Source organism: Thermothelomyces heterothallicus (assembly GCF_042370625.1).
Source record: "Thermothelomyces heterothallicus CBS 202.75 unplaced genomic scaffold P884_scaffold_29, whole genome shotgun sequence".
NCBI classification, from domain to species: Eukaryota; Fungi; Ascomycota; class Sordariomycetes; order Sordariales; family Chaetomiaceae; genus Thermothelomyces; species Thermothelomyces heterothallicus.
The window spans coordinates 65,215-86,241 of record NW_027192590.1 but is presented as its reverse complement, the minus strand read 5'-3'; the positions used below and the strand labels follow the sequence as shown (position 1 = coordinate 86,241).

General features: G+C 57.9%; 10 protein-coding genes across 10 annotated transcripts; 6 read left to right on the top strand and 4 right to left on the bottom strand.

Annotated features, from left to right (window-relative positions):
- Positions 1–586: 586 nt before the first annotated feature.
- P884DRAFT_159406 (uncharacterized protein) lies at positions 587–859 on the top strand (the record flags this gene model as incomplete). The annotated part of the gene is made up of 1 exon (XM_069437261.1): positions 587–859. A coding segment is annotated over one exon (273 nt), but the record flags the coding sequence as incomplete, so codon positions are not given.
- Positions 860–1,453: 594 nt separating this feature from the next.
- Positions 1,454–3,754, bottom strand: P884DRAFT_287479 (sugar transporter-like protein; the record flags this gene model as incomplete). Its single annotated transcript, XM_069443885.1, has 4 exons — positions 1,454–1,889; positions 1,995–3,080; positions 3,211–3,420; positions 3,529–3,754. 4 exons carry the CDS (start codon positions 3,752–3,754, stop codon positions 1,771–1,773), a joined length of 1,641 nt encoding a protein of 546 aa, XP_069294309.1. The 3' UTR covers positions 1,454–1,770.
- Positions 3,755–3,898: 144 nt separating this feature from the next.
- P884DRAFT_315171 (uncharacterized protein) lies at positions 3,899–4,565 on the top strand. Its single transcript, XM_069445256.1, has one exon. The coding sequence runs from the start codon at positions 3,926–3,928 to the stop codon at positions 4,169–4,171; it is 246 nt and encodes an 81-aa protein (XP_069294308.1). The 5' UTR covers positions 3,899–3,925; the 3' UTR covers positions 4,172–4,565.
- A 3,225-nt stretch (positions 4,566–7,790) lies between these two features.
- Positions 7,791–9,491, top strand: P884DRAFT_73258 (uncharacterized protein). The gene is made up of 2 exons (XM_069446054.1): positions 7,791–9,277; positions 9,371–9,491. The coding sequence occupies exons 1-2, from the start codon at positions 7,926–7,928 to the stop codon at positions 9,429–9,431; spliced, it is 1,413 nt and encodes a 470-aa protein (XP_069294307.1). The 5' UTR covers positions 7,791–7,925; the 3' UTR covers positions 9,432–9,491.
- Positions 9,492–9,829: 338 nt separating this feature from the next.
- Positions 9,830–10,197, bottom strand: P884DRAFT_209603 (uncharacterized protein; the record flags this gene model as incomplete). Its single annotated transcript, XM_069438945.1, has 2 exons — positions 9,830–9,901; positions 9,991–10,197. The coding sequence occupies 2 exons, from the start codon at positions 10,195–10,197 to the stop codon at positions 9,830–9,832; spliced, it is 279 nt and encodes a 92-aa protein (XP_069294306.1).
- Positions 10,198–11,091: 894 nt separating this feature from the next.
- P884DRAFT_209619 (uncharacterized protein) lies at positions 11,092–12,423 on the top strand (the record flags this gene model as incomplete). The annotated part of the gene is made up of 4 exons (XM_069438946.1): positions 11,092–11,247; positions 11,362–11,553; positions 11,671–12,301; positions 12,386–12,423. 4 exons carry the CDS (start codon positions 11,092–11,094, stop codon positions 12,421–12,423), a joined length of 1,017 nt encoding a protein of 338 aa, XP_069294305.1.
- Positions 12,424–13,330: 907 nt separating this feature from the next.
- Positions 13,331–15,103, top strand: P884DRAFT_287477 (beta-lactamase/transpeptidase-like protein; the record flags this gene model as incomplete). The annotated part of the gene is made up of 5 exons (XM_069443884.1): positions 13,331–13,683; positions 13,828–13,955; positions 14,023–14,405; positions 14,468–14,753; positions 14,960–15,103. The coding sequence occupies exons 1-5, from the start codon at positions 13,581–13,583 to the stop codon at positions 15,101–15,103; spliced, it is 1,044 nt and encodes a 347-aa protein (XP_069294304.1). The 5' UTR covers positions 13,331–13,580.
- A 282-nt stretch (positions 15,104–15,385) lies between these two features.
- Positions 15,386–17,004, bottom strand: P884DRAFT_250305 (uncharacterized protein; the record flags this gene model as incomplete). The annotated part of the gene is made up of 2 exons (XM_069440639.1): positions 16,533–17,004; positions 15,386–16,400 (listed from the first exon to the last, which is right to left on the bottom strand). The coding sequence occupies exons 1-2, from the start codon at positions 16,844–16,846 to the stop codon at positions 15,386–15,388; spliced, it is 1,329 nt and encodes a 442-aa protein (XP_069294303.1). The 5' UTR covers positions 16,847–17,004.
- Positions 17,005–17,689: 685 nt separating this feature from the next.
- P884DRAFT_263983 (uncharacterized protein) lies at positions 17,690–19,136 on the bottom strand. The gene has a single exon (XM_069441807.1). The coding sequence runs from the start codon at positions 18,873–18,875 to the stop codon at positions 17,955–17,957; it is 921 nt and encodes a 306-aa protein (XP_069294302.1). The 5' UTR covers positions 18,876–19,136; the 3' UTR covers positions 17,690–17,954.
- A 549-nt stretch (positions 19,137–19,685) lies between these two features.
- Positions 19,686–20,799, top strand: P884DRAFT_263982 (Snf7 family). The gene has a single exon (XM_069441806.1). It carries the CDS (start codon positions 19,920–19,922, stop codon positions 20,571–20,573), a length of 654 nt encoding a protein of 217 aa, XP_069294301.1. The 5' UTR covers positions 19,686–19,919; the 3' UTR covers positions 20,574–20,799.
- The last annotated feature ends 228 nt before the right edge of the window (positions 20,800–21,027 follow it).

Sequence of the window (21,027 nt, the reverse complement as noted above, 5' to 3'; positions counted from 1 at the left end):
ATCGTATCACGAATGCTTTTTGGTCAGGCCAAGTTCCCGGGGGTATGTTCAGGCCACCAAATACCTGACGAGAATCGTGGGCTGGATGACCAATAGAACATCTGGCACCATCATGATGTGGTATTTTCGAAGGGACTAGAACCACATAGACTGACCCTGAGACGAGCTCGAGCTCGGAACGCGGACGAAGATGACTCCTCGCCGTTCAAATGGGATGGCGATAGCGCCGGACAGGTTACCATGACAAGCAACACCCCGCATGGAAGACACGGTGAGGGACGTCGCCAACGACGATATATACCCTGAACGATATCATCCCAGACCGGCAGTGAGCGACCGCAACGCGAAGACCAGAAAGCACCGCAACGTCCATCCTTCCTCCGGCCAATTCCCCCTCTCCGCAAGCACAACCTACCTACTAGCTACCTACCTACCTACCCACCCTACCTACCCTACTTAGCTCTCCATGCCAGTCTACGTGATCACCGGCACCCGTGCTGGAATCGGCCTGGAGCACGTCCGCAGCGTGGCCAACATCTCCTCCGGCGCCGGATCCCTCACCCTGCTGGCCACGGGCCGGATCACGCCCGAGATCACGCCGTACGGCCTCAGCAAAGCGGCGCTCAACATGCTGACGGTGCACCAGCAGGCGCAGCTGCGGGCGCGCGGCGGCGGCAGCGGCGGCATCGTCGTCGTCGCCGTCGACCCGGGCCACGTCAAGACCGAGATGGGCGGGCCCAGCGCGGTCGTCGAGGTCGAGGACAGCGCAAGGGGGGTCCTGAAGCTGGTCGAGGGCCTGACGGAGCGGGAGGACGGCGGCAAGTTCTGGTTGTATAACGGGGAGGAGTTGCCGTGGTAAAAGTCAGAATATTTCTTCTTCCCTCGGCTAAGACAGTTGAGCTCCCGATCGTGTGGTTACCGAGAGTAAAGATGATTGTCGCTGCTATCAGAGGTTTAATTAAGCAACAAGTCTTAGCGAGTATGTGCTACAGGCGGTATTGCTGCGTCCGGAATAAGATGATATCCATGTACAGTAATACATGAAAGTAATTAACGCCGCTCTTTCTTCCAGGCCTCGGTGGCTCAAGGCTTCAAAGGTTTTTGCTGGGTCGTGTGTGGCAAGCTTGCAAGGGAGAAGGAGGCGCGAGCAGGTCAACTTACTAATAATTATTAACCTAAGGTATCTGGCGATGGAGGCTGTGTGCCGAGGTGGAACATCAGGCAACAAGTCAGAATCTGCGTGTGCATGATGGGTGTTTGCAACCTTGAAGAAGGAACTATAAGAAAGTAAAGCACGCGTGGCTGCTTCACTAAGCAAGGTCAACAATCAGTTGCCATCGAAGGAGCCTCGCAGGAGCGGGTCGCACTTGCAGAGAGTGCGCTGTCTTTTGGGTGCACCGGCAGGTGGCCTAGTTTGGTGTAATTATTAATACGGATATAGGTATTCTTTTCGACCCAGTTTTCATTTGGAAATCATCGTCACAAAGTTCCTCAAAACTCTCTTGCTATGTTTTTGACAAGATTGCTCATTGTAAAAAGAAGGTTGTTTGTGCCAATTCCCCCTACCTACATTAATTAGAACTCCAGATGCTCCAGTTCACTTGCGTAGCGATGATTGCTTCCAACACTCTCCCCACCCTGAAAGAGGAACAGCTCAATTCTCAGCTCAGTAGGTAGTAATACTAAGACATCATGACTAAAAAAATTGCCTATCCCCCAAACCCGGGTATATTGATGCTTCGGCATGTCCAACCAGGTGGTACAACACTCTTAGACGACGCTCTTGGCAGCCGGCTGTCCCTCCTCGTGCACGACCTTCTCGTCGCCGTAATGGATCTGCTTCTCGACGGCGGCGGCGGCCTTCTCGTTGAGGCTGGCATCCTCGAACACTGTGGTGGGAAAGCAAGGGTTAGAGATGGTCTGTCACGACGTGTGGAGAGAAAGGAAGGGGCCCGTCTATTAAGGGACAAGAAGGGAGAAGGATGGGTACTTACGGAAAGCCAGCTCCTCCAGGGTGCGGCCGCTGGTCTCGGGGTAGAGGAAGAAGACGATGAGGAACTCGAAGAAGATCCAGCCGCAGTAGATGGCCATGTACTTCCAGCGGATGGCGTCGAGGGCGATGGAGTTGACGTTTGTGGAGAAGAAGCCGCCGAGCTTGCCGAAGATCTGCTGGACGCCGATGCCGCGGCTGCGGTGCGAGTAGGGCCACAGCTCGACCAGGTAGGTGTAGGTGAGGGCGTTGTTGCCCATGTTGTAGCAGGGGGCGAAGGCAAAGTACCAGAAGAGGCCCGAGACGCCGGCGGCGGTGTTCTTGAGGCCGGCGTCCTGGGCCGCCTGGGTGCGCTCGAGCGAGACGGTGATGGCGATGAAGACGGCGCACATGGACAGGGCCGAGGTCATGAACATGTGGCGGCGCTTGAAGTAGGGGACCAGGAAGGCGATGGTGGTGGCGTTGAGCAGACTCCAGCACGCGTTGGCCACGTTGATGCGCGTCTTGACCGAGGCCTCGGTGTAGCCCATCATCTCGAACAGCTTGCCCGAGTAGTACGAGAGCAGGGTGTTGCCCGAGAGCTGGGTGAAGAGACCGATGAAGAGGGTGATGACGAGGCGGCGGCGCATGCCGTACGTGCTCACGAGCTCCATCCAGCTCTGGTTCGACACCTCCATTTCCGTCCGGATGGTCTCGCGGATCTGCACGATCTCGGCCTGGACGAGGAGCGAGCTGGCGTCGCCCTCGGCGTGGTACTTGATGAGCACCTCCTTGGCGTCGTCGTCCCGGTCCTTGGAGATGAGGAAACGCGGCGACTCGGGCAGGAAGAAGACGGTGACGATCTGCAGCAGCGAGGGGCAGATCTGTAGCAGGGACGGGAGGCGCCAGGCCCAGTTCGTCTTCATCTCGGTCGTTCCGATCGTGATGGCGGACGCGAGAATCTGCCCGATGAAGTAGGACGAGTTGAAGAGCGAGGTCAGCACGGCACGCTCCTTGGGGTGGCCGAGCTCGCCGATCAGGGCGGCGCCCGAGATAATGCAGAACAAGATGCCCATGCCGAGGATCATGCGGGCGATGATGTACATGGCAACTAAAAACATTCAGGGTGACACATCACCCGTCGTCACGTCAGCCTGTGATCAACAACAACAACAAGAAGAAGAAGATGGTGAAGAAGAAGAAGAGAGGAATCAGCAGAGCGCCGAGAGGGCAGGGCCTACCATGTTGCGCGAAGCCCTGGATGATGGCACCGGCGACCATGATCACGGATCCGAGCATGATGGACCACCGCCGACCAAAGCGCTGGGCAAACCAGGGCGCGATCGGGACGGCGAAGATGGATCCGAGCTGGTAGCACGAGTTGACGAAGCCGAGAAGACCTGGCTCGATGGCGTAGTTTCCGTCCTCATCCTTGCGGCCGTTACCCAGGTCTACGAGTCCTTTGTTAGCCCATCGCGGCGTGGATCGACAACGGAGAGAGAGAGAGAGAGAGAGAGAGAGAGAGAGAGAGAGAGAGAGAGAGACGAAACAAGACGTACACTTGTGGAAGGTCTCTGCGTACTGGAGCGTGTTGATGAGCTGCGAGTCGAAGCCCGAGGTCATCTCAACACCCATGCAGCACAGGAAGAGGAAGATGTACATGCGCCGCAGGTTCGGCTTCTTGTACCATGGGATCTTGTCCTCCTGCACGAGGCGGGTGACGATGGGGTCGGCGGACGTCCCAACGTTCACCTTGACGGGCACTCTGGATCTGGCTTTGGGCATCTTGACGACGACGGTATGGCAGCTCTCGTCTGGGCTTGGAGACGAGGGTGACAAGGACAGAGTCGAGTCGGAAGGGCTAGCTGCTCCCGGCGCCGTCGCGTCGGCGTGATGTATACATTATATATGTTTTTTTTTTTTTTTTAGCTTCCCGTTGGCCCAGATCCACCGACGATGAACACGCTCGGCTACGCTACCATTCTTCCTTCCCGCTCTAGCAAGCAACACACTCTCGACTTGACGAGCCAAACCCCAGAACTCCAACCCGCCTCAGTTCCCGACGTCCCGTCGTCCCCGGCCTCCGCACCCCAGCTACAGGGTTCTCCATCCTCTGTGTGCGCCCGGCCGTGTCTTGGCGCTGGCAACCTGCCGCTTCCAAAAAGCCAACAAGGCACCAGTCGGTCGCTGGCTCGGGCGTAATCCCCGCTCCCAGGTCGCCCAACCTTGGTTCGTGCCGTACCGGGGGGAGCCCGCTCCACACTCTGTACTCTGTACACTACACCTAGGGGGGTTTAGGGGCGCGGGATGGTGGGAATTTTGTCCAAATCAGCCGGAGGCGAGCCAGATTGAGCCGGACGGCCGTCAATGGTCTGTCCCGCGTTTGCTTACCCCAGATGCTACCCACCGATGCCGAAGCGAATTGGAAACGTCCGGGGGTAGGCGCTGGAGCAGGTTGGGGGCGACTGGGTTGGCCCGTCTTTAACTCAATCGCTACCCCGCTCAAATACTCCCCTTCCTCGGTTTCCCGGCACTTCAGCTTCGTTCCAACGGCCAGGTTTTGGCATCTCCAGGCTGTCTAGGCTGAAATTGCAATCAATAATCGCCCATTTTGCTGGTACGCCCGATGCTGCGCTGATTGTACATACAGTCCAGACGAGTTCGTGTGTGTAAAAAAAAGATAAAAAAAAAAGACGTGGACCGGGTCTGCGGAGCATACGCACTCACGTTAACTTGCGGTTTGCTTTCCTTACTTGGTACTCGGGGGCGCTCCTTCTCCCCCCACCCCCACCCCCCGCAACTCGCGCGCCAAGCTTAAAAGGCCAGAGGTCGGACAACCTCCATGCCTGCGCCAAGCCAGAGGGTGCCCACTCTTTTATACCTTCGAGTGGTCCAAACCCACCCGCTGCATCAGAGGTTGTTTGTTGGCGGCACGCGCAGCCGTCTCGCCGGTCCAGGGGGGGGAAGAGGTCATGGATGGCCACTCGCAAATCTCACCAATGCCGACGCCACGATGCTCCTGGCCGAGGAAAAATACCTGGGGTAAAATTTAAGTTGATGCCTCGCCCGCCCCCTTGGGAAAGCGCGCGGTGAAATTCACCTCCGCTCGATAATTATTGCCTTGCCTGTCCCAAGAGTCAGGCGCTCTTGGCTTCTCCGCCCCGGATGCCGACCTTTTCCACAGACTGCGATACTAACGCTTCCAAGACTCGCTTTATCCCTATTGACCCGAGAGTAGTGCGGAATAGTGCGGTGGGTGAAAGTGTAGTGCATCCGCGAGACTTACCAGTCGTTGTGTCTGGGTAGTGGAATCCAGATCAGTGTGATGATCACCACAGGCCAGCAGCGAGCTTACAGTGTAATTAAGGCTGGAACAATGATCTGCGAGCGGAGCAAGGCTGGGGGGGCCGAGCCTCTCCACGTGGGTGGAGGGGAGAAAGAAACTTCGGTGCAGGAGAGCGCAGACCGCCGTAGTGTACCAAGTATCCGTACTCTGCGTACTCTGCGTACTCTCCATGTAATCGTTCCCACCGCTCTCTGAACCAATCCCGCCAATGGGAAGCCCCGGCCGCTCGGGGGGGTTCCAATCGTGCCCCTGCACACCAAGAAACTGAGAGTATTATTCCGTAGTTACCCTCAATGCTACTCCGAACAAACACGACGGCATTCTTGCGAAGCGAAGGTGGCACCTCGGGTTCCGAACTGGAGTTTTCCAGAGCTGCGCAACAATTCATCCTCCTTCAGGATTTTATGGAAGTAAGGTACGTACATACATACACGGCACCACACAGCGGCATGATATGAGCCCGCGACCCAGTTTCAAAGAGAAGTGCGTAAGTTGAATGTTATACAGGCTCCAATGAAGAGGTGGAAAGAGTCCATGGTCCCCGTTATTCAACTTTTCTTCAGTCCCAACACACATGCAGAAGACCCAACCGGCGGTTTCACCTGAATACAACGAAGGCAAACGTCACCCAATCACTGAAGGTGTTGGAGTCGGCCTGCGTGCCTGTCTCCACGACTTTCCCAGGCTCGGGACGGAGCGTGACTACGGAGTACCGTAGTAATACTCGCAAAAACATTCCATAATTATACTAGAATGATACGCAGTTGTCCTGTGAGGAACGGGGGCGTGCAGAACCGAGTCCTCGCTTTTGCCATCTCCCCCCCTGTCGCTGCCAAAAACGGGTAATGTGGTTGCAAAAAGACACGCTCCCCCGACTTGATCGGGCTGGCCATTCGAACTAGAGATCAGAGTCCGATCAAGACGACAAGTTAGGCGCCTAGACGGGAGAGGCAATGCCAAGTTTGAGGCACGGCATCGGTCGCGGAGGATGTGTGCGGAGGATGTGTGCGTGCGTACCCGATGCCCCCCTTCTCCCCTCCTTCTCCCCTATCTTTCTCTTTCCTCTGTCCTCCTTTCTCACTGCCGTTCCGAGAACTTAGTGGTGGCTGCCGTGCCATCGGTCATCTCCTGTGACACGGGTCGTTGGTTGCTGGGGGAAGCCAGCCCATTAGTAGTCTGCACTGTAATTACACGACGCCCTCCCTCGGAACGTAAAAGAATTTCCTTTGTCTAAAAAAAGCCCGAAGCAATGCCAAGCCCAATAGCAATTTGACAGACTCCCGCGTCCATCCGCTTGTCAAGTCAAGTACGTGCAACCCCTGAACTCACCGATTCCGTAGTCTCGTTCAACCGATCGTAATCGTGGGCACTCATGGCTGGAATGACAACGGCCAGTTGCCCAAGACACTGTCTTGTGGAAGTGGAAGGAAGGAATAATTACACATGACCACTGAACTCGCTGGCACGGTCTATGTTGGTGCTTGCGCTAACCATACTTGTAGTGGATGTCTGAGAACATAATTATGCAGTGAGGCAGATTTCTGTATCATTTTGCAGCTGTCATTGCTGGCGGCGAAGTTTGTTTCGGTTGTATATTAATTAAACAGTACGGGGGAAGAGCTCCTCGCCGGAGTCACCTGTAACAGTCCATGCAAGCCCAGACATATTTCGGCCCACTTCACGCTCAGTTACCGCACATTAGGTATCTAAACACGCTCTGTCTCTCCTTGAAAATACGCTCCTTGAATACACCCCAAGGCTACCTCTCCGAGCGCAAGCGCTGCTACCCCCCCCCAAAGTTTCGCTGCATGATGCGCCTCTGCCTTACGAGACCACAACGGCTGAAATAGTCGGCTGGCTGAAGAAGCTGGCCAACTTCAACGAGCCACAGCCGGCCGGCCCACTTATCAGCTTTTTGACTTCTTTTTCGGCGTCTTGCACACTGAGAGTCGCTGCCAAGCAAGAACACCTTAATTTGCCTATGCCGTCACTGGTCCACAGCGGGCAGTTTTGACTTAGTCGGCCAAAGTTCACCATTGACACTGGGTTCTTGTCAACTTACATCATGTCGTTTGAATCGGGCCCAGCCGCAGAGGGCCCGGATCACTCGGGAGAAATTGCCCGTTTGCCGGGCTTTTCTTCCGGAAGTGGATGTCGTCCGCTTCCAACTTCCCCATCATGAGGTCATGGATCTCTCAACTTCCGCCGGTTGTCCTGGACCGAAAGGGGGCCCAATTGGGATGATGCGAACGTAAGCACAACAACGATCCTAGCCCGACAGGAAGAGCGCCATGTCGATATCTTGCCACGGCCCCGGTCCTTGCAACGAACGAACCTCATAGACGACAAGGTACGATGGCCTCCGATATTGCTCCGTCATGACGCTCTCAGCTGGTCGTCACATCATATCCGCAGGTCCTTCGCGCAGGGAAGGGCGGCAGCTCGCCGTGGGATAAGAAGGGAGAAGCCGTGAGGGTTTGGCTCTTGGGTGCCGGTGCCGTTGCATGACTTGGAACTCGGTAGTTCGCTGTACTCGGGGCCCTCACGAACGGCGTCATATCACCGACACCGCACCCTTCCTATCTCCCTTCTGTCTCAGGCACTGCACACATGGCGCCGAGCGTGGCTCTCGGGGCCACCGGCATATTACTACTGGCTCTAGCCAGCAACGTGGGCGCCGTTCCGGTCGTGTCCGAGCCGACCACTACCGTCTTCTCGGAGCCCACCGATCTGCCGTCCCCCTACGCCGTCTCACATCACAACGTGACCTCTCACGGGCCCTATGACGGCCCACCGGCCACCACGACAGGGGCGCTCTCTACCAGCGTCCTGGCACCCTCCATCGCACCGGCGCCGCCCCCGCCTCAGATCGTCGAGTATGAGGCCGACGGCAAGCTCCACGGCGACCAGCCGATGCCCTACACCCCCAGCGGCGGCATCGGCACTAACGGCTCGGACCCCATCTACAAGGTAGCCAGCGACTTTGATTACCAGTCTCTCGCCCTGGCGCTCTACCACGAGTGGATCGAGCTCGACCTGTTCCACTGGGGACTGGCGACCTTCTCGGACGAGGAATTCGAGGCCTACGGCATCACGGGCGAGGACCGCCACCTGCTGCAGCACATGGCCGACCAGGAGATCGGGCACGCGTCCGTCGTGGCCAACATGCTCGGCCCCAGCGCGCCCCGGCAGTGCACCTACAACTACCCGGTGTCCAACGTGCGCGAGTACATCGACTTCAGCCAGAAGCTCACCCGCTGGGCCGAGGCGGGCGTGTACGGCTTCCTGCCGCACCTCAACTCGGGCCCGGCCGCCAACATGCTGCTCCAGAGCATCACGGTCGAGGCCCGGCAGCAGCTCATCTTCCGCCAGTTCGGCGGCCAGTTCCCCATGCCCGAGTGGCACACCCCGGGCATCCCGCAGAGCTGGGCGTGGACCCTCCTGGCCCCCTACATCAGCTCCTGCCCGCACGACCAGACGCGCCTGGTCTGGCAGAACTTCCCGGCCCTGCACGTCCTCAACCAGCCCAACCCGGCCCGCATCGACGGCTCCGCCGCGTGGAACGAGACCACGGGCGGCTACGCCAACACGCTCTCGACCGGGGGCATCCCCGAGGACGAGCTCTGCGTCGACGCGACGGCGACCGACGAGCTGTCGGACTGCGCGGCCGCCATCTCGCAGAACCGCTCGATCCCGCTCTCGTACCCGGGCCGCGAGGTGTTCCTCCGCTGGGACGCGCCCGGGCAGCCGGTGGGGCCCAACAACAGCTACGTGACGACGACCGGCGCGGCCGAGCCCAGGTTCGCCGCCTGGCTGTCCCAGCTCAACGTCACCTACACGCCCCTGCTCGGCGTCAGCCTCGAGGACCGCACCGCCCACACCGTCCAGCCCGACGTCTCGACCTGGAAGAACGACCCGGCCGTCAACGGCACCATGTTCATCGCCCTGACCGACGTCGACCTGTACGTCACGCCCTACAACGTCACCATGATCAACCCGCACGTCGCCGCCCTGGCCGTGTACCAGGCCGGTTAATTATTAATTAATCTAATTAGGTTTCGTCGTTTCGGTAATTGGAGGAGGAGAGTGGTTTATGGAAAAGTGATTCAGGAATGATGAACGAGGAGACGAAAAGACGGAGCGTACCAAGGGGGCCAGCGGTGTGCTCATTTGTATAATTAATGAATTAACGTGGCTCCAGCCGAGGAGTGTGGCTGTAGTTGGACATTGGTGGTCCTAATATCTCTTATTATCAGGTATCGGGCCATTACATCGACAAACAGAGGACTGGTGGCAAGGTTGCCTCGCTGCCACGAGTGATGAGTGATATCTTATTATTAACTTCTTCATCTTAGCCTGGAGATCGTGACAGGTAATTAGGCCATCCCCAAGCCCTTTGGCCATCACCAGGAAGGAATGTCAAATGTCTGACTTGCACGGCACTTGTCTTGACTCCAACACACCAGTCCTCCACGTCGGCACATCCTCAAAAGAGACTTGCTCCCGAGCCCTCCTTAGGAACAGAATCGGTTTTGCCTGACCCAGTTGCACATCACATCTCCCACGCAGCTGCAGCATAGGCAGGCCTGCAAGAGCAGGTAATTAATCAAGTTGGTTAGCAGCTCCGGCCCTAGATGTCAAGTAGAGATTTTTGAACATGGCAGAATTCACACACCCTCCTCTTCCTCTCGGCATCGTCTACGCCGTCGATGCAGCTCAGCGTGCGCGAGGTCCAGCGGAACTGGTTGTAGCAGGCAGTCGGGTTGATCACGGCCGCGCAGTCATCCGTCCGAATCAGTTCTCTGGTACATTCTTGGAACTCTTGGCCCAGAGCGGCCCCAGAAAAGATGGCGAAGAGCGCGAGAGAGGTTGTGAATCTCATGGCGGAGGAGCGATACTGCAAGTGGTTGACGAGAGCTGAGAAGCACCTGGACCGCTAATTAGAGGTAATCACTCGGTCACAGACAGACAGACAGACAGACAGACAGACCGACGCCAGGGATAATAATTATCAAATCCAAGGGTGCGGCCATGTGTGCTTCACCTCCAATTACCGGTTTCACGTGTTGATCATGTCCTACACGGGGTGTCTTGGTATGGGCATTAGGGGGGACTGCCGCGTCGATCGGCTGTTTACCGCAGATTAATCCCACATCAAAATAAAGTTGGGTGCCACGCTCTCCGGCCACCACTTCCTGCCGGCAGAGATCAACGAACCCTCCTCCCCCCCCCTGCTCACCGGCCCGGTTGCCATCTATTAATTGCTCTCCCCTTCCGAGCTCAAACGGCTGCCCCGGCGACTCTTGGGCGCTGCGCCAAGCAGTCGGCATGTCACCGCAGGGAAGTCCTTTGATAGTATTTCCTCTTTAAATTATACAGCTCCCTTTCCCACCATCCATGACCCGTGGAGGAACTCGGGGCCGTTGGCGGATATGTCCCGCTCCGAGATGAAGGTCATATTGAGTCCTTGGGAGCGGCTCGGTTGTCGGAAAACTTGCTTCCCTCCGCTCTCCACTTTGTGCATCAACCCAAAGCCATCCCGGTTCCGGCATTTCTTGCCTCGCGTTTCCTGGTTCAACGGATGTTCCAGGGGAGATCGAGACGTTTTGAAGAACAATAAGTCACCCCGTCCCCTGCTCCGTCATCCCTCTCCCGGCTTTTGCGCTTTCCCTCTCCCCCCCCCCCCCCCCCCCCCCCCCCCCCGTCGCCCCCCGTCTTTGTCCCTCGGTGTTGTCTCTCGACCACGAGTTGCTAATTACGCTTCGAGAGCCGCAAGATGAAGTTGAACGTCCTCACAGCCGCCGCGGGGCTGGTCGCCCCTTCGCATGCTCTCCTGCGCTTCGGCTGTTCCCAACTGACCGTCCAGCGCCTGGATCCCCTGGTCACGCCCGGGGAGAACCCGTCGCCGCATCTGCACCAAATCATCGGAGGGGTACGCTAATCATGCAAGGATGGATTTGCAGATGTCTCTCTATAAATGATGAAAATAAATGAAAGAGAAAAGCAAGACAGTGCCAAGCTGACTGGCGATCTGATTATTAATTAGAACTCGTTCAACGTGTCCATGCCCTACCCGGAGCATGACCTCCCGACCCGGTCGACCTGCACGAGCTGCCAGTTCACCGAAGACTTTTCCAACTACTGGACCGCCGTGCTCTTCTTCCGCGCCAGGAACGGAACCTTTAAGCGGGTCCCCCAGCTCGCCCAGGCGGGCATGGAGGGCACCAATGGAGGCATGGTATGTTCAACCGTAGGGATGGGGAGAACAATGATGATGATGATGATGATGATGATCTTTGGGATGGGATCCGATTCCGATTCCCGGCTGACTGGACTCTCACTCCTCCACGAACAGGTGGTCTACTACATGTCGGACGCCCTGTTCGACACGGCGCAGCGGTCGAGCGTGACGGCGTTCAGGCCGGGCTTCCGGATGCTGATCGGGGACGCGTCGTTCAACACGCGGGAGCAGGCGCGCGAGTTCCGGCAGATCACGTACACGTGCATGGAGAACCAGGCGTCGCGGCAGCCCGAGAGCGTGGGGTTCCCCAGGACGCGGTGCAAGCTGGGCATCATGGCCAACCACCGGTTCCCGACCTGCTGGGACGGCGTCAACCTGGACTCGCCCAACCACCGCGACCACGTGGCCTACCCGGAGTCGGGCACCTTCGAGTCGGGCGGGCCCTGCCCGGCCTCGCACCCGGTCCGCATCCCCCAGATCCTGCTCGAGACCGTCTGGGACACGTCCGCCTTCAACCGCGAGGACGACTGGCCCGAGGATGGCAGCCAGCCGTTCGTCTGGTCCACCGGCGACAGCACCGGCTACTCGTCCCACGCCGACTACGTCTTCGGCTGGGACGGCGACTCGCTCCAGCGCGCCATGGACGCCCACGCCTACGTCGTGGCCCCGATGCTCAAGACCCAGACCATCGCCGACCAGAACAAGTGCACCGTCAGGGACATGGTCGGCGAGGACATTGACAGCTGTACGTCTTTTCTTTTCTCTTTCTTTTTTTGTTGCTAAAATTACGGTATGAACTATGACACTGGTTTCTAACTCTTACTCGCAGGGCTCCCCGAACTGCCTGGTGGACACCAGATCTATTGATTTCCCGGCTTGGGGGCTGCTTAATACATCATTCGTGTCTTTTTGTGCTATCATTTTCTCTCTTCTGTTTCCGGAATCATCTCCTGGGCACTGCGTTATCAACGTCAAGGAAAGCGTGACAACAAGCTCTCTCATCGAATATCATATGTTCAAGCGCCTGACTCTTACCCCTGGCATTGGGCCTCTCTGTCAGAATCTGATCACATACATTTACCAGGTGGTGGAGTGAACGACTAGGATTCCCCTAGGTCGCACATACCCAAGAGGTGTGACCCTCTTACTCTGGAAGGGGCATACAAATGCACTTGATTGGCTCGTTTTCCTCGCTTCATCATATTAGCCATTGGGGCCCCTCGCTGCTATTAACCACCTGTTAACCATCCTCGAGCTCCAAGCTAACCAAAGCTTCGTCATCAGTCCGGGACGGCCAGTTTCGTTGGCCAACAGGCTTGCTTATACGGAGTACGAATGTGGCGCAGTGGCTAGACAGAGACGATCCTATCTGTAACCTTCCGTTCCCCCCCCCCCCCCCCCCGGTCTCAGGGTACAGCTGCCGAATGATCGGTTGAACATCGGTGTGAGCCAGAAACATTCTTCCCCCGCAGGCCAGAGATGGTTCGCGAGAATCTTTACATTCCCATTTGTGAAAACGCGGGAGAGGTATCGCTTGCTATGTAATATTGTAGATACATGACTGGTGTATGACGAAGCAGTAGACCTATGAGAGTGCACCTCTGTCTTCCGTCAATGTACTTGGCTCTCCAGTCCAGTTTAGTATTCGGCTTGGCAGTTTAGCTAATCCGTAGAAAGTGCATGTTTGTATCTATTTATACCTATTCAATACAGACATGCATGACACCATTATCGATCCTGGGTAGTAAGTAGGGTAGGGGGGCTGAGGCTATTTTAACCCCCGACGTTGTGAGGGGACATCTCGACGGACTCGACCGCATAATTATAATTATCCCAAAGCTGTCTGGAGAATTCAGGACTCGACCCCCAAGCCTGATTCTTTCTTTCTGCCAAGGCCTCAAGTCACGCATTCGTGGCCCAAGAGCATCCTTGCAGCGACAACAAACAGCAGGTCACCACCTCCTACCCCACGGCCTGACACACACACACACACACTATCTCTCTCTCTCTCTTCACACACAAAGATGGCAGACAAACTCGACAGCATACTCAAGAGCTACGTTGCCGACGGCACCGCTACCAAGGACAAGCTCCTCGGCGCGGCTTTTGTCGTCGTGAGCAAAGATGGTAATTACTTATCAACGCCACTTTTTCCGTTTCTTTCCCATCTTTCTTCCTTTTCATTCTCTCTCTTTTTTTGGTTTCCCATCATCATCATCACATAATTACACACAGCACCCTGCTAACACCAATATTAACTAATACGTACAGGTCCCATCTACCAGGGTGCCGCAGGCCGTACCCGGGTCGACCCGGCCCCGGCCCCGTTCACGCCCTCGTCCGTCACCTGGCTGTCCTCGGCGTCCAAGCTCATGACGGCGCTCACGGTGATGCACCTCGTCGATCGGGGCGCCGGCCGGGCCCGGCTGACGCTGGACGGGGGACCTGCGCGCGCGCGTGCCCGAGCTGGCGGCGCTGCCGGTGCTGCGGGGGTTCACGAGCGCCGCGGCGGGGGAAGAAGGGAAAGGGGAAGAGCGGCCGGTGCTGGAGCCGAACGAGGCGGCGGTGACGCTGCGGCAGCTGCTGACGCACACGGCGGGGCTGGGGATCGACGTTGCCGATCCGGAGCTGGCGCGGTGGTCGCGCTGGGCCGGGCGGACGGACGACGTGAACTGCTGCACGGTCGAGGGGTGGTCGACGCCGTTCAAGTTCCCGCCCGGCGAAGGGTGGTACTACGGCACGGGGCCCGACTGGGCCGGGCAGGCCCTCGAGCGCGTCGCCGGCGCCCGCCTCGGCCGGCACATGGACCAGCACGTCCTCGGCCCGCTGGCCCTCCGCGGGACGACCGGGTTCCGCGCGCACGAGCTGCTCGGGGACCGGGGGACGACGGCGGGGCCGGGCTCTACTCGAGCGCGGCAGACTACGGGAGGGTCATGCAGGAGCTTCTGCGGGCGCTGGCCGGGGAGGAAGGGACCGTGGTCCGGCGGGAGACGGCGCAGGAGATGTTCCGGCCGCAGCTCGACGAGAAGCTGAGGGAGTGGCTCAGCGCCATTGTCTGGACCTCTGGCTCGGCCGCCGAGGTGCCCCGGGGTTCGCGCATCGACCACGGGCTGGGAGGCATCCTGGTCCTGGAGGACGTGGAGGGCAGGAGGAGGAAGGGGACCATGTTTTTCTCGGGCATGTGCAATACGCGATGGGTAGGTTATTAATTGTCAGAATACCCACTTAAGGTGCAATTGCTGGCGGGCAATTGCGGCGTCGCTTTTGCTTTCGACATTAATTAGTTCATCACCCCTCGTTATTATCACCGAACGACAAAGAACTGTGATAACTGACAACTTTCCCCCCTCCCCCCCCCCCCCCCCCCCCCCCCCCCCCCCTTTCTCTTCTCTCTGGATATTAGTGGATCGACCCCGAGACGGGCATCGGCGCCGTCATGCTTGTCAATGTCATCCCCTATGGCGACTCGGCCGCCCTCGCCTTGTTCGACGAGCTGGAGCGGGCTGTGTACAGGGACCTCGTCCCGGCTTGGGAAGCCTCAAAGTGAACGGCCCTTTTATTTTCTGCCCAACTGATTCGCTACTCCGGTCACTGGGCGGTCGATAATCAGATGACGCATGACATGCATTGGCTTCATCGCTCATGGAGACCGTGCTGGCTTTCTTGCATAACCTCTAAACAGAAGAGAGGACAATAAGAAAAAAAAAGAAAAGAAAAGAAAAAGAGAGAATGAAAACGAGGGTTCCTCGGCAAAGAAGATACCGAACCAATAATAATATGCTCCCAGAACGCCAACGTGTCCAGTTCCGCTTTATTCGGTCGGGCCCGTTCAAAAGTCCACATACTTCTCATTCTTGCCCGTCATGGTGGACCACCGCCTCCGGTGTCCCAGCTCCTTCTCGTCCGCGTCCCTCCAGGGACGACTGTACCGGTTGTAGTACCCCCAGCCCTGGTCGTTCGCCTTCGTCTCGGTACCCCTCAGGATCAGCCGGTACTCGGTCACGGGCATGTCGTGCGGCGGCGGCGGCGGAGTGCGGCGCGTGCTGCCCCTGCTTTCCCTCCTCCTCCTCCTCCTCCACCTCCTCCACCCCCCTCCCCCCTCTCTCTCGCCGAAGGCCCGGAACCCGGTCGGCTGGTCGGTCAGCTCGCCGCCCGGGACCTCGGTCAGGACGACGACGCGCCAGTCCCGGCGCCGGAACGCGTTGCTGCTGCTCTGCACCCGGTCGCTGAGCAGCTCGTAGATCTCGTCCTGCACCTTCCAGTCCAGCCGCCGGATCCGCTTCTCGAGGTCCGCCGCGTACACGGCCGCGTCCCAACTCCCCGTCCCGATCCCGATCGCAATCCCGGTATTAGCGGTCCCGGTCCCGGTCCCGGTCCCGGTCCCGTTCCCGTTCCCGTTCCCGTCGCCGCCATCCTGGGCTTCTTGGTCATTGACATACCAACAACTACCACCACGACCGCGACGGGCCGCGCCGGAGCCGGAGCCGGAGCCGGAGCCGACCAGCCGGGGCTTGCAGAGGGTATTAGTAGCGGTCTTCGGCCGCCACCACCACCGCCGCCCTTGTCCCTTGTTTCCCTTGTTGCGCTGCGCCGCGTGCGCCGCCGCCGCCGCCTCGTGCATGGCCACCGTCCCGGCCAGCTCGTCCTGCGAGAAATGCGTGTTGGGCACGACCGAGAGGATAGACCCGCCCTCGCCCTCCCCCGGGCGGCCCTCGGACGGGCGGCCCGAGAGGCGGAAGAGGGTCAGGCCCAGGACCCGCACGCGCACCGGCGGGCGCGGCGCCGGGTGGTGGTACGTGATCGTCCACGATTCGTAGACCTTCTTTTTGGATGACGGCAGTTGTCTAATTTGTCGTATGGAACTAGTCAGCTCGTCTCACTTGTATTCTTTCTCATCTCACCCCGCCTTGTCTCCTTCCCAGGGGTTAAATTACGGAGAAAAGGGAAAGGGAGAAGGCGGTTGAGTCAAGACGTACAGAGGCTGGACCTGACACGTAATGTCGTAGTGACGCGGGGACACCGGGAGGGCGGGGTACATTGCCGGCGAGTTGCTGCTGCTCGTCGACGGAAAGCGGGATGGCAGGACGGTCCGCCGCGGTCGACGCGAGTTCTGGGTGCTGGTGCTGTGGGAGCGGGCCGGGCGGCACTCGTCATCCTCGAGCGTGACAGTGACAATGGTCTCGCCGGTTGAGCTGACGGCTTCTTCCAGCTCCGGGATAAGCCGCTCAGTCTCTCCCTGCACCATGTCCGGGATCGCGGGCAGGCCTGGGGAACGGTTGTTGGGCGCCATCTTGGCGGAGGTGCGACGACCTTGTTGTGTCTCCAGCACGCAGCTTCTCCGGGTCAAATACAGGAGGTCAAATAGAGGAGGTCAAACACAGGAGACGTCGACGGCTGGATGTCGCTTTTCCCCCTCTTTCTTCTTGTTCTTTTTTTTTTTTTTTTTGTGGGTTGGGGGGGGGTGGTTGTTTGGGCGGATGGGAGGAGGGTACAGAGTCCTATTTCATGTGTTGCCCCCGAAATGCCAGCGGAAGGCAAGCTAGAGTCTGCAATTCACTTGAGCTTGCCGCCGCGAGGCCGAGGTCGAGGAGGTAGTCGTGATGGGTGTGCCATCGTATGTATGCACAGGCCTCGCAGAGACCTGGCTTCCCAAACCTTATTATATTCATACCAGTTTGCACTTGGGTTTTCCACATATCCCCTACGGCACGGATCGCAGTTGGTGGTTCCTCCTGCTGACGACAACCCCGTTGATGTGTGTGGCTCTTGTTCCATGGCTATGGCGTAGGAGAGGCAACACTTCTATTTCTGGCTACGCTCGGTTTCGTCCCTGTGGCGTGCGGCGCAGGAAGTAAGATCTATCTGGATGCCCACGGCTGTAACATGTTTCAGATTACTTCTGCCTGCGGTTCTCTGTGTGCTCCTATAAGGTGTTGTCAGTAAGCTGTGCCGCCGACCCGCCGATGGGGCACCATAACACGTATGTGGGATGGGTAATTATTAATATACCATATCCGACTGCTGATTAATATATAGACGGGTGACGATGAAATAAAAACGATTAAGGAAACAAAAAGGAAAAGAAAAAAAAGGGGGGTAGGGGGAGAGATTAGTACGATATGAACATATTCGAGCACATCGGGTCTTGTTTCCGTTCACTACGATAGGGTATTAATTAAGTACGTACGTATTTGGGGGAGCTGGGATCTCGTCGCCCCTTAACAGGGAACAGACTGGCCGACTGGCTCTGTCCCTGTAAGGATTCAGATTATTGACAAACAAATAATTTACATGAGGTATTACAGTCTTTCTCGGAGAGTGCGAAAATAAATAATTAATACAGCCCCTCTTGAGGAACGGGCGAAGCAGTCAAACAACAGCGCCCCAACCAGCCTTAATTACTGCTTGAGCCACTTGCTATCGTTCCGCAGCCAGGACTCGAAGTTCTGCACCGGCGCCTCCTTCTTCAGGGCCTCGATATCGGCGCCGTAGCCCTCCTTCTCGAAAAAGGCAAACATGTCGCCCATCTCCTTCATTCCCCACAGCACTCCCCTGCCGAGGAGGGACCAGGTCTGCGGCAGCGGCTTGCCCACCACCGTCTGGAAGACCTCCCTCGCCTCGGCCAGCGTGAGCTCGTCGCCGGCCAGGCCGACCGCCTTGCCGGCCCACCGGGACGGATTGCTGAGGGCCTTGGCGGCAAAGACGCCGATGTCACGCGTGCTGACCAGCTGGAGCTTGGTGTCCGGGCTCAGCGCCGTGTCCCACATGGACGTGAAGAGGGAGCACAGGAAGCCCGGGTTCAGGTTGTCCATGAAGGCGACGGGGCGCAGGATGGTCCAGGTGAACTTGTTGCCGCCTTCTTTAGCGGCCTTGTCGCGCAGGTAGATCTCGACCTTGTGCTTGGCGAGGAAGTGCTTGACCTTGGTCGGGTTGTCCCAGCTCTTGGCATCGCCGCCGCGATCGACCGACGTGAAGACGATGTGCTTGACGCCATGGGCCACGGCCTCGTCAATCAGCGGTATGGCCTGCTGCTCCTCCGAGATCCTGCCGTCCAAGGTGGTGACGATGAAGACGCTGTCGATCGACCCCGCCGGTTGGGACGCGAAGATGGGCTTGGGGTTGGCGATGTCGCCCTCGACCAGAGACACGGCGCCATTGTGGGCCGACGCCAGGCGCTTGGCTCGCTCGGATTCGACGTCGCGAGTGAGGGCGAGGACGTGGAAGCGGGAGGCGCTGTCGGGCAGCTCGAGCAGCGCCTTCAGGGCGGCGCCGCCTTGCTGCCCCGTTGCACCGACAATGAGGATCTTCTGGACAGTCATGGTCTGTGACTCGGGATGGAATGGTCTATGTTGTGTGTTGTGTGACAGACGAGGTGTGAAGTCGAAGAAAAATAGGTGATGGGGGGAAGGGGCAAAAGGGGAAACGGTACTTGTGGTGCAGGTGGTATAGATTGTAATCACTTGTCTGACGTCACCAGGCCGCTGTTTGAGAGGGCGAAGTACTGAAGCAGTGTATGCAAACACGGGGGATATCCGATATTTATCTGGGAAGCCAGCCCGGCTCGCAGCTACAGAAGCGAACGAGCTCCCCAAATATCCACCCTACGTCATTCTAGATTGTTTGCATGATCGGGATGCTTGGTACACCAATTGTATCGCTGCTGATTAATAACTATACCTCCTCTTAAGTTGCTTGTGTAAGCTGAAATCGAAAGCACAAAAAGGGCAATATCTCCGTGTTGAGTGCTTTGGCGGTCCGGCTCCCTCCGATAAGTGATTAATGCAGGCAAAAATACATCCTATGCAGACGATCGTGAGAGAATGATCTTTGACACGTACTCTAGATGCCTAGGTCAAAGAAAGCAAGCCGTAATTACTCCGTACTCTGCATGTTTGTATGTGCTCCGGAGGTAGCGCGCGAATCAGCACGCTGCAGGAGGATGATGCAGGTTTCGTTCACTCTACGGATTACACTATGGAGTGCAGATTACAGTATCTAGTGCCCCACCATGCCCCACCATAGCTTGCTGGCCCACATCGGGCAGTTCTCCCTACTAAATTGTAGAGTGACTGCTAACTGCTACTCAGTGCAGTAATTAGTGTACACTATGATCACCCCACATCATGGCCAAGCCTGCAGTGGCTACCCTCTGATACACACACATCTATCTTGGCGGGCACCCTCTGCGTCGTCATCCGTCGGCGCGCATGTGCAAGGCTCCATCCAAACCGAAAGGCAGAACTTACCGGACTACCAGAACGTCGCAACCCCGGACATTCGCATCCTCATAGCCCTCGGAACGTCCCGCCAAGTCCTCCCTCCCTCGATCCGACCCCGCGCCGACTCTCACGTTTCGCCCGGAGATGAACCGCCTCTTCGGCACCAACGCGCCCAAGGCGCCGAAACCGACGCTCAACTCGGCCATATCCAACCTCGACTCGCGCATCTCGTCCATCGACGTCAAGCTGGCGGCGATCAACGCCGAGCTGCAGGGCTACCAGGCCAAGCTGTCCAAGATGCGCGACGGGCCGGGCAAGACCGCGCTCAAGCAGAAGGCGCTCAAGATCCTGCAGCGGCGCAAGCAGTACGAGGCGCAGCGGGACCAGCTGCAGTCGCAGGTCTGGAACATGGAGCAGGCGCAGACGATGCAGGACAACCTCAAGAACACCATGGTGACCATCGACGCGCTCAAGAGCACCAACAAGGCGCTCAAGAAGGAGTACGGCAAGGTGGACATCGACAAGATCGAGCGCCTCCAGGACGAGATGGCCGACCTGCTCGACGTCGGCAACGAGATCCAGGAGAGCCTCGCGCGGAGCTACGACATACCCGAGGACGTCGACGAGGCAGAGCTCGACGCCGAGCTCGAGGCCCTCGGCCAGGAAGTCGAGCTCGAGCGAGAGATGGCCGGCGCCGGGACCGAGGGCGCCTTGCCCACTTTCATGCAGGACGAAGTACCAGAGTTCATCGACGAACCGCCCGCGCAGGCGGGCAAGGTCAGCGAGGCCGCCGGCTGAGATTCTCCGAGACTGCTTTCTTTTACAAGATGGGTTGCCTACTGGCTCAGGCGTTCCGGGAATGGCGAACAGGTCCGGAAGGAGGAAGGTCGGTGGCGGATCGAGAAAAGTAGGAGAAGAAAGGGTGGGGTTAGGGAAAGGGGGAAACGGGTAGAGAGGAATGAAGGATGGCATTTCCGTACCGGCCAACACACCCGCACACCACACACACACACACACACACACATACACAAACACACACACACACCCTGGCGAGATACCAATTTCAGCGAGAAATGAACGGGACGAGATTTTCGGGTTGGTCATTACAGTAATGATATTTACAGGTCGCTGGACTCTCTTGGTCATGTCAGGTGGACACCGTCACCCCATTACGTTTGTCAATCGTGTATCGTTGATAAAAAGGAATCCCTGGGTAGCGTAGCCATCCTGCAGCCCGCCACAACGCTTTCCC

Coding starts and splice junctions, on each gene's coding strand:
- P884DRAFT_73258 (XM_069446054.1), top strand. CDS start 7,926: ATGGCGCCGAGCGTGGCTCTCGGGGCCACCGGCATATTACTACTGGCT. Junction 9,278..9,370: donor GCCCTGACCGACGTCGACCT/GTACGTCACGCC, acceptor TAATCTAATTAG/GTTTCGTCGTTTCGGTAATT.
- P884DRAFT_263983 (XM_069441807.1), bottom strand. CDS start 18,875: ATGACTGTCCAGAAGATCCTCATTGTCGGTGCAACGGGGCAGCAAGGC.
- P884DRAFT_315171 (XM_069445256.1), top strand. CDS start 3,926: ATGAACACGCTCGGCTACGCTACCATTCTTCCTTCCCGCTCTAGCAAG.
- P884DRAFT_263982 (XM_069441806.1), top strand. CDS start 19,920: ATGAACCGCCTCTTCGGCACCAACGCGCCCAAGGCGCCGAAACCGACG.